The sequence below is a fragment of the Lygodium microphyllum genome, chromosome 1, assembly GCF_053477565.2.
Source record: "Lygodium microphyllum isolate KBCC chromosome 1, Lygodium_microphyllum_v1.1.10, whole genome shotgun sequence".
Classification (NCBI taxonomy): Eukaryota; Viridiplantae; Streptophyta; class Polypodiopsida; order Schizaeales; family Lygodiaceae; genus Lygodium; species Lygodium microphyllum.
Window position 1 is genome coordinate 61,199,697 of NC_141135.1, and position 10,623 is coordinate 61,210,319.

Consider the following 10,623-nt stretch of genomic DNA (forward strand, 5'->3'; position numbering starts at 1 on the left):
ATATGTACTTATACTACATTTGTCCAAACTAACAATGTTTTTGTCAATGCAGAACTATCTCATGCTTAGAGTGGGGCTCCAAGACAGGGGGTGTATTGAACGAGGAGAGAGTATACACATTGGCATCCTCAAAGCTCAACAAGGTAGATTTCATAAGGATATTGAAGGCCATGGAGAGTTTTGACAGGAAATTTCAAACGTTGATGGGCATGCCTGAACGTAGGTTACTCTTGTTCATCTAAATTATGTGCATCATAAGTTTGAAGAATTGGTATTAAACAACATGTCTTTGATTCGAGCAAATGAAAATGCACCATTTCGAAGTTGGGTAAGACAAGAGACCTTTTGGGCCATGTTGCAAGACATCGGAAAGAGATTGCTTTTGAGTTGGGAGGACTACTATAACATTCGAGTGGAACATGATTTGTTCTTCCAATACACCCAGAAGGTAAAGAGAAAGCATAGAGAGCAAATGTTTCGCACTGTCTTCCATTATTTCAAGCTAGATGAAGATATAGAGTCACAAAAGTCAATGAAGTTGGCAACATGGAGGCTTCTGTATAGGTAGTTCACAATATCCCTCTTTAGTAGTATGTCTGCGGTGATATCTTGCCAATCCATTCAAGATTTGTAATGGTGACTTTGCAAGTCAGGTTCATGTATGGGAAGATGGAGAGGAGGGCTATACAAACTCTGCCAGGAGAGTGTGAGGACTAGGCAAATGTGCAGGAGGATCAATGCATATATGAGAATTACCAGATAGAGCAACAGTGGGATGAGGAGGTATATCGAAGATGCCCTATTTTCTTCGACTATCCAAAAGGTGAATACCCCTCCAATGAGAAAAGTTTGTACCAAAAATACTCAATGAAAAAACAAACTCAAGAGACACAAGGATCTAGAGGCATGGTAAGTGAAATGAGTCGCATTCTTAGGAGTATATTGCACTTTGTTGTTTCTTAATGAAGAGACTATGATGGGTTCACAGGAAACTGATACTACTATAAAAAGAAAACACAAGAGCAAGGGCACATCCAATATCATTGAAGAGAGGCCAAGCAAAGACCGGCCCTCATCGCCAATTAATTTGGTTTCTCCACACCTAAAAGGTTTGATGTTTTAAACTACTATAGGCAAGACATCTCTTGTATCCCTCCAGTAAAATTATTTTCTTGAATATGAATCATAACCACCAAACCATGTAGGCCCCTTCGTTGATACCACTGAAGAGCAGATTGCAATGGAAGGCATCACTGAGGAGATCCGTGACATTGGCATGGATAGAAGGATACAACAAGTTCTTCCAGATCTTGCGGTGGAGAGTGTTACCTTACACACCGCTATAGAGAGATTCACGACAATGACGAGAAGCAGCGAGGCATCACATGGAATTGACACACGTATTATAGAGTACCAAGATGGTAAGCTTGCTTTTGTACAAAACTCATTATGTGAAGGCACATAATTCTTGTTCATCATCAAAGTAACATCAACAATATTTTTTTAACATGTAGAGGGTAGAAGAATTGAGTGTCTTGGATTTGAGGTCACATCGGGCGTGGCGCGTGTGCAGAGAGGTAAAGAAACGATGCTCGTGAATTCCACACATGTCATGATTGGATGATGTCAGAGCTTTAAAATATTCTATCATTATATGATGTTAATAGTGATGTGTGTCCTTATGTATGGAAGGAAAGAATGCAAGAACATGGACTAGCCGTGCTAGGGGACGTGGCAGCTACCGGTAAACAAGCGTGACTCGTGGTTTTTTTTCCCACAATACAATGCCAATAAGAATGGTCTGTATTTTTACAGAGGGGGATACAATTTTTTATTTTCAACCTATAATGCTGGAGAATGTGCTAGCCACAAACACTAGTGAACTAACGTGTCTCAATAATACTATCTATAATAACATTTTGAACGAAAAATATGTTGCTAATTATGAATTTATCATATAGAGGGCCATACTGAAAGTCACGTGGAGTTCCACTTGCAAGACATCGTCTTCCACAAAGCTACAATGGTGCAAGATGTTCCAACCACACATACAGGTAAACAAACATGTAAGAAGAATATTATCTATCGTTAACATTTAGTAAGAAGAATATGTTACTAATCAAAGAGTCAATGTGCAAAGGTCCACAACATTGAAAGCCCTATGGAAGACCCCTTGCAAGTTGTTGTCTCCCATGCCACTATTGTTATAAGATTCAAGATACACGCTCGACTTTCTTATATACTTAAAATATATATGGCAAATATTATGTTGGCACAGAGGGAGAATAGATGAGAGAAAAGAATAATAATAATAATAATAATAATAAATATAAATAAATAAATAAATAAATAAATAAATATATATATAGAGAGAGAGAAATTGGCAACACACTAGGGACTGGAAGATGGGCCAATCCCCCCCTTGTGGAGTTATATTATTGACAAGGAGCAAGCTCCTCCGTTATACATAAGCCAATTCTTACTTGAAGATCTTGGAAACAAGATCATGGTTCCTTGCATGGTATACAATGGGCTAACACTTGCACAACTTGGAAGTTGGCACCTTTTGATCCTTCTTGAGTCTCCTTCTCTCCTACACAATACGTATAGGGCTCTCCTCTTGGCGCTTGATTTCAGCAAAGCTTTCGTAGCACTTGCACCTTCTCTTCTCCTCTTGGAACTTGATTTCAGCAGAGCTTCCACAGCACTTGCACCTTCTCTTCTCCTCTTGGATGCATGCAAAGTGATGCTTCATTTACCTCTCTCACACCCAAGGAGAGCCTCCTCTTTTATAGGTTTTCAAGAGCTTCTCTTCTTGGAGAGAGACTTGAGTTGATCTTCATGCAAGATGTGGTTGTTCCAGGACCTACTATGGAGCACTAATTTCGAGATATCTCTCTGTGTGTTATTCGGATGAAAAAATGTTCAACATGAAAGTTGTAGATATCGCTGTTTTTGATAACCCCAAGGCCTATTTTTTGAGATCGTCTTTCTATCGGGAGATATTTAAAAAATGGATTCACCATGTATTTTTAAAAAAAGAACAGCTTCTCAAACTGTACTCTTAACTTGTGGTCCATGTAACCACCTTAAGGAGAGTTCCTTAAATTGCCTTGGGCCTCAACCTTAAGATTGACTTCCACACAAAAGCTTGTGTCTTTTTAGACCTTAGAAAGAGAAAATCACTTCTCTCCTTACTTCCAGAGGATCACGTCTCTTGTCTTTCTTAGTGAGAGAAATACCTCTCTTGTCTTTCTTAATGAAAGAAAATACCTTAAACCTTGACTTGTAAGGGAGAGGATGACCCCAAATGAATGCCATGCTCATTACACATAAGTAAACGTTCCCAGGCGTCCTTGGATGCACCCATAAATACATATACACAATGCTAATGCACTTCCTCTTCTTAGAGCTTAATCCATCTTCATTTATGTGTAACTCCTTGGTTCTTGTGTACACTCTTACACTTGGTAGACACTTCTTCTTCATAACTTATATTGCCTGTACTAGATATCCCTGTCATAGTGCTCTGATCACCCCATTATGTGATGCATTAGGAATATTGGTCTCTAAATGGTCTCATGGCCATGCTAGATCATCATCAACACTTAAAGAAAAGTGAGTCATTAATTTATTGACATGAATTTATTAAATAGAGAATGTATAGTAAGCAATCAATTTAGTGACATCCCTCTAGCTTCTAAACAGCTGACCTCAACTGTAGAGGGGATACATAGTCCTTAAGAAGATCTGGAAAGTCTTGTAGTTCTCTCTCAGTCATAAACTGAGCATCCAATGGGGGATAATTCTTAAACTTAACCATATACTTTAGTAATACCTTACCTAAGCTTAGAGTATTGTCTTGATGGTGCAAAATTCTTTCAGGCACAAGGAAGTCTTCTTGTTCTTCTATGTTAGGTAAATCTTCCTTGATTGGTTTCATTAGAGGTTCTCCAATATAGGGATGTAGCAAACTTATATGGAAAGCATTATGAATATTCCAATGACTTGGTAGATCCATACAAAAAGTCACATCACCTCATGCAAACCCTTGGCCCTTGTAATAATAAGAGGGTTGTGAAAAATGGATGGATGACCCTTGCAAAATTAAGAGGGGGAAGATAGAGAGAAGTTGCTAATTTAGAATGTGTATGAGAGAGAGAGAGGGGGGGGGAGAGAAAGGTTGCTATTTGAGAGAGAGAGAGAGAGAGAGAGAGAGAGAGAGAGAGAGAGAGAGAGAGAGAGGTTGCTATTTGAGAGAGAGAGTGTGTCTTCGTGAGTGCACGAGAGAGAGAGAGAGAGAGAGAGAGAGAGAGAGAGAGAGAGAGAGAGAGAGAGAGAGTGTGTGTGTGTGTGTGTGTGTGTAGGAGAGGGAGAAAGTGAAAAGCTACTAATTGAGAGAGAGAGAGAGAGAGAGAGAGAGAGAGAGAGAGAGAGAGAGAGAGAGAGAGAGAGAGAGAGAGAGAGAGAGTGTGTGTGTGTGTATGTGTAAGAGGGGAGAAAGAGAGGAGTCGCTTATTTGGTCTAGTGCTCTCTGATCTAATATTCATTAGTTGCTTTATTTAGTTGCTATATTTGAGAGAGAGAGAGAGAGAGAGAGAGAGAGAGAGAGAGAGAGAGAGAGAGAGAGAGAGAGAGAGGGGGGGGAAAGGAAAGAGGGATAGAGAGAGAGTGGGTGTATATGTATTTGTGAGCGACACAAGGAGAGAGAGAGCAAGTGAGAGAGAAGGTAAGTGTAAGAGAGGGAGAAGCGAGAAGTTGCACAGAGAGAGAGAGAGAGAGAGAGAGAGAGAGAGAGAGAGAGAGAGCTTAATTAACATGGGGGGAGAAACATGGGAGGGGATGGTAGTGGTGAAAGCAGTGGAGGTGGTAATGATAGCGGCAGTGGACGTGGCAGTAGAGGTAGAGGTGGTGGTGGTGGTGGTGATGGAGATGGTGGTGGCAGTAGAGGTAGTAGTGGTGCTTGATATGTGTACAAGAGAATAGGAGGAATAAGTGGAATATGTGGAACAAGAGGAAATGGAGGTTGCCCAAAAAAGCTCACTCGAAAAGCTCACTTCTTACCCTTCCCCCATGTGAACTCCATAGGTATGTTTATTTACACAAGAGCAATAGTAACTTTAGTCCATTTTGACCCACAACACTTGTAGTCTGATTAGACTTGCATTGATTTTATCAACATTGTGACAATTGACATGTGGATAGGTGATTGTAGCTAGGAGCAACTTTTACTTCATATTTCATGCAATTGAGATTGAGTTGATGTCGTACCCCCCCTTAAAGGGGGGGTGCTCCATTCAATAATGCAACTTCGGCCAAGCTAGACCTCTTCCCTCTCTCTCTCTCTCTCTCTCTCTCTCACCATGGACACGCAAGAGGCCTTTAGGCTTTCTTCCTATCCTTGCTTAAGGGAACATAACTAAGCACTTTGGTAGGTAGGCATTGGGGAGTGTTGAATATCCAATATGTTCTTACATGCGAGGTTAGTTGCTACCCCACCTTCTTCTCTTTTTGTGCTTGATGGAATCTAATCAGAGTATGTGCTTGTAACTCTAGTAGGGTTCAACACACTTCTAATAGGTTCTAATTACTATACCAATCCAAGAAGTAGCATAACAAGAGGGCGTTCAATAGAAAGCCTTATGTGCCAATGATTTTCTTTTCGAGACATGTTAGTTATAAAATTGGTGAGTACCATATTTTTTCACCCAAAAACCGGTCACAAACCTCTTCCTTTTTGCCATTGGATGAAAAAAAGGTTTTTCATGAACACTTATTTTTAAAGTTTATTATTATTATTATTTATTTTGAGTTTGTTCCCAAGCGAATTACATACTTTTTTTCCCAAGTGAATTGCATAATTTTTTTTGTCCCCAAGTAAATTACATTGTTTTTGGGGGTGTAGCAAGTGCCTTCCTTGCCAATTATCAGGTATTTCCTGAGAAGTAGCGAGAAAGAGGGAGACAGAACATCATGGCTTCTTCAATCGCTGGTGCAGCGGCAAGGCGTATGGCGTCCCTAGCGGCTTCATCATCCTCGTCCTCATCCTCTAAGCTCTGTGCAGCAGGTAACCGTTTTTCTTTGTTTCGGATTAGATCTATGTGTAAGATGTGAACTTAGGGTTAGTTCAGGTTGGGAACAAAATGACATTTGATACGTTGGAGGCCGCTTGATCCCTTTGCTGAGAAAATGTATGCAAATCTTTGTGTAAGATGTGAATTCGGGTATGGTACCTCAGGAAGTTGGGAACAAAGTGACGTTTGATACATTGGATACCGCTTGATCCCTATGCTGAGCAAATGTATGCAATTTTGCTGTATTCTGTGTTGCAGGAACAAGGACGTTACACACCACAGGAGCAAAGCAATCGGCTTACGACTATGACTATATGCATGCAGAGCATATGTACAACTTAGGGGCCATGAAGCATCGGAAGCTTAAGATGGGTGTGGCTGTGTTTAGTGTGGTTGCTATCGGAACACTTGTTCCCATAGGTGCAGTTATATTTCAACAGAAGAAGGCCGGACTTATGTAAGAGCTGTCACATTATAAACTTATGCTTAGTTCATGAAAAATTAAGCACTGCTCAGGATATGGATGCAGTGAGTGGCACATAAAGAATAGGGCTTACTTCAACTCTTCAGTTTTGGCTTCATGCCAGGGCAAGGGGCTTTTTGAGATTCATTATCTGAACAGATTGAAAGCTCACAATGTTTCCACCATGCGGTACATAATAAACAAACTTTTTAATCACTGACAGGGGGATCAGTTTCTTTAAATATTGATTTCTGTACATAGATATATACGAGAGAGAGAGAGAGAGAGAGAGAGAGAGAGAGAGAGCTAGCTAGCTGGTTGATCAAATAGTACAGACCATGTGCTTGCAAGGTTCATAATTATCTGCATTGGTGAAAGATGAATGTAGCAGGACCAATGTTTGCGAAACCTTTAAGTATTGTCATTATGCATAAAATGTCCCTATGCAGTTTGAGTTTCTCTAGAAGACATTCTTCGCCCTTTATTTATTTTAACCCTGCATTTTGTTGGGTTATTTTGTTCCTCATAATGGTTTTAAAGAGGTGTAGGCTTGCAATCAATATCGGAAAGAATATCTTTCTTCTAAGCATGTTATTTTGTCAAGCTTTTTGTCCCTTCAGTGTGTCCTTGTAATACTTCGCTCTTTAACACGGCTCATGTGGGTATGTGGCCTTCTACTTCAGGCAAAAACTTTCAGACTAATTGCAAGATTTTCTACGTGGATGTTTTGACATTGTTTATCAAGGCTTGTGTCTTGGCTATTGGGTGAGTTTTTCTAGTTTTGGCTACTTCAGCAAACATATAGAAGTACATTTGTGATAGTTGCAATGCTTAGAAGTATGGTGTGTGCTGAGACATAGCGATGTTTTCAGCCCTTATGTGTAAGCAGATTGTCGATTGCTAAAAGAGTGCTTAGCTCGGTAAAGAAAATTAGCTAATAGCCAATTGTTGTGGTTATGGACATTTAGATGTTATAGATATTAATAGCAAGACCATGTGTGACTATGTTTACCTAGGTGAAATTTTCCTTGTACCTTTGCCTAGACCTTGTTGGGATGTTGGTGTAGAAGCTTCTTGGGGACATTAGGGTGAGGATCATATGGACAAAATTTGAAGTTTTGCAAATGTTTTGGAGTGATGGGCTACCATGACGAGTGATGGATCTCACTATGGTGTAGTTGGATGTTCACAAGAGTTCAAGGATATTCATGAAGGAAATATAATTGCCATTGGCTAGGGGCTCTTTGTTGAGAATTGGAGTCTTGTTATGCTAATTAGATGGACACAAGTCAGAGGCTTGCATACATATACACGAGTACGAGATGAGATTTGTTGTCAAAATCTAGCTTTTGATGAATAAGTTGCAAGTAAGTTTTGTGCTACTAGGGTCCCCAGATTGAATGTGCACAACATAATCTTGCTTCAGTTTAGAATTAAGTCTTTTGGGTGATGTTCTAAGGGACTCAATTGGGATTGGTAGGATATTGTACTTGTTTACTAGTAATTTGAAACAGTCCACTACACCTTAAGGGTTGTTCATAACAATTCTTAATTCATATCATGAGACATTTGGCAAACTTAGGTATGTAGACATGCCTTTGGACATCTTGTAGTGAATGATGCTTAGCATAAGATTTAAACACAATCTTTAGTTGTTTTCACGCCTTTGTTAGTAGTCGTCAACTTTTCTTGCATATTGTGTAGAAAGTCAACTAGTGCTTGCATTTTAATCCTTTGACTCGTGAGGCGATTCTTGGTCTTGGCTCATAACCATACACTATGCAAGAGTGATCTATATGGTGTGGCTGAATGCTTAGTATTGCTATAAGTAAACTTATTTAGTGAAAGATAATGCTTCCCTTCATGGAGACACATGTACAATGTGTATCCTCCATGATTTCTTTCGGTAGACAGTCTATCCATTGGTCAGCAGAAGATAATATTCCCAATCATATTGACATTGGAGATGCATGTATAAAGTATACCCTCCACGATTGAGTTTGGGGATTCAGATTGCCCATTGGTTAGAGTATGTATTGCATTTGTGGCATGTGGATTTTAGACTAGTTTGATGATGTGTCACATCAGGTCAGATTTATGATGTGGTAGGTAGTTGGTGAGCAGTTTAGGCTATACTTCACATATGCCTATATAAGGTAGTCCAGTATCATTTGATCATCATCAATCATGCCAATCTGAACATTGTTCTCAAGCACAACAGAAAGAACATGAGCTGAATGGCATGTACCTAGATAAAGGAGCATGAATAGGAGAGTTTGCATGATTGTTTGAGGCTGTCCAAGAAGAGTTCATGGTTGATTGTGAGTTTGTCATGGAGAAGTACTTCAAGCATTTGGAGTTTGAAGAGTGCAAGATTGCATTCGGAGCTAGGCTATAATGTGGACTCCTTGTTGGAATGTTGCAACTTTTACCCTCATACAAATCCATATGGGTAATGTAATCCACATGATGGGAGGACCATTCTTTCTTTGCCCTTGTATACATTTGTAATTTTGGTGATGTAATACATATGATAGGAGAATCATTCCCACCTTTGGGCTTTCTGTTTACTTTGAGTAGTGTATTTAGAGGACTATAATGTCTTACTGTTGGTATCAAAGGCAACTCCATACTTGGGCAAAGAAGAAATCGAAGTTGGAGGGTTTTAACTGTTTGTTTGTTATTATTCTTCTTTACTAGCACTTGCAATAGCTCAAGAGTTTCCTCATCATAGTAGCTTGATATGAAGAGCTTGTGTTGCGAGTGGAGGTGACATGTTGGAGGTTGTGGGACTTTTCCAAGACCTCGCACTTCTACAAAGCCGCATTACTTCTTCATGCTTGGTTTGAGGTGTTCCCAAAATGCGATTCAATAAAACTTCATCGATAATTTTAATTAAAATAAACTTTAATTCTAGTACTCCCACTCTTGGCATGGTGCCCATTGCATTGGTAGTGAAGGATTTGATATCGTGCATATAGTGATGAAGTATGGAAGCTATATGCTACAAGATCAAGGAAAAGTAAAAAGGTGCAATGTGAAACTTTCATTAAATTTTAAGTTTGCACTTTAAAACTGAGTTATGTTGAGAGCTTTGCCAAAAAAAAAGCTCACTGAGGGCACTTAAGTTAATTGAAGCTCAAGATGGAAACTTAGTCAAGAATAGGATGTTTGTATTGGATGGTCACAATACCAAATATGGATAGTTTTTATGCATAACAAGAATTGGGATCAAATTTTTTTGCTATTTTTCAATACTACTCCAAGGTTTTGTCCTATGGATAGTGGGGTTCTACCTAGAGCTTTAGATATCTAGATAGAAGTTTTTAGGGTTTTTGTAGCATGAAAATCAAAGGTTCATGATGATAGTGATGATGTCCTTTGGTCTTAGTTTGCTAAAGGATATGTCCCCTTGCTATGGTATCATTGGCTCTTTAGACATAGAAGATGCTCGTTGTTTTAAGGACAATGTCTCAAGGTTATTATCCTACAAATAATGGGGTTTAACCTCAAGCCCTTGATATCTAAATGGACGTTTTCTAGGGTTTTGTATTGCTATCAAGAGCTTTTCTTGATGTTGGATGTTTGGGGTATTGTATCTTTGATTTAGACCATTTTGCAAGTTGGGGATTTGTAGGATGAAAATCAAAGGTTTATAATGATGATAATGTTGTCCTTTGAGCTTAGTCAACTCAAGGATATGTATTTCTTTCATGATGTCATTGACTCTTTAGACATAGATGTACATGTAGACTTCAACCTTGTGAGCTTGACATAGGGTATATAGGCAGCTCTAGCGGTTGGAGCTACTGGTAGGAATGTTGGGTAAGGTGGGCACTGCGGTGGAGCTTTTTGATTGACCATGTCTTCCAAAAAACATTGAGAAAACAATAGGCTTTTTTACCTAATAGTTTTTAACCACCTATTTTCAAACATGTTGTTAAGCTAATAAAAGGAGCATTTCACATGAAACCGTATTTAGCTCATTCTAATAGCCCAAAATCAAGGTAAGCATGAAATGTCGCCCTTGAAACATTTCACCTTTGGGCAAGTCCCAAGCGAAATACCAAATGAAACGGTTGAATA

General features: G+C 39.2%; 1 protein-coding gene across 1 annotated transcript; it reads left to right on the top strand.

Moving 5' to 3' along the window:
* The first annotated feature begins 5,888 nt into the window (after positions 1-5,888).
* LOC148041175 (TonB-dependent heme receptor A) lies at positions 5,889-6,753 on the top strand. The gene is made up of 2 exons (XM_087677370.1): positions 5,889-6,067; positions 6,333-6,753. The coding sequence occupies exons 1-2, from the start codon at positions 5,974-5,976 to the stop codon at positions 6,533-6,535; spliced, it is 297 nt and encodes a 98-aa protein (XP_087533496.1). The 5' UTR covers positions 5,889-5,973; the 3' UTR covers positions 6,536-6,753.
* The last annotated feature ends 3,870 nt before the right edge of the window (positions 6,754-10,623 follow it).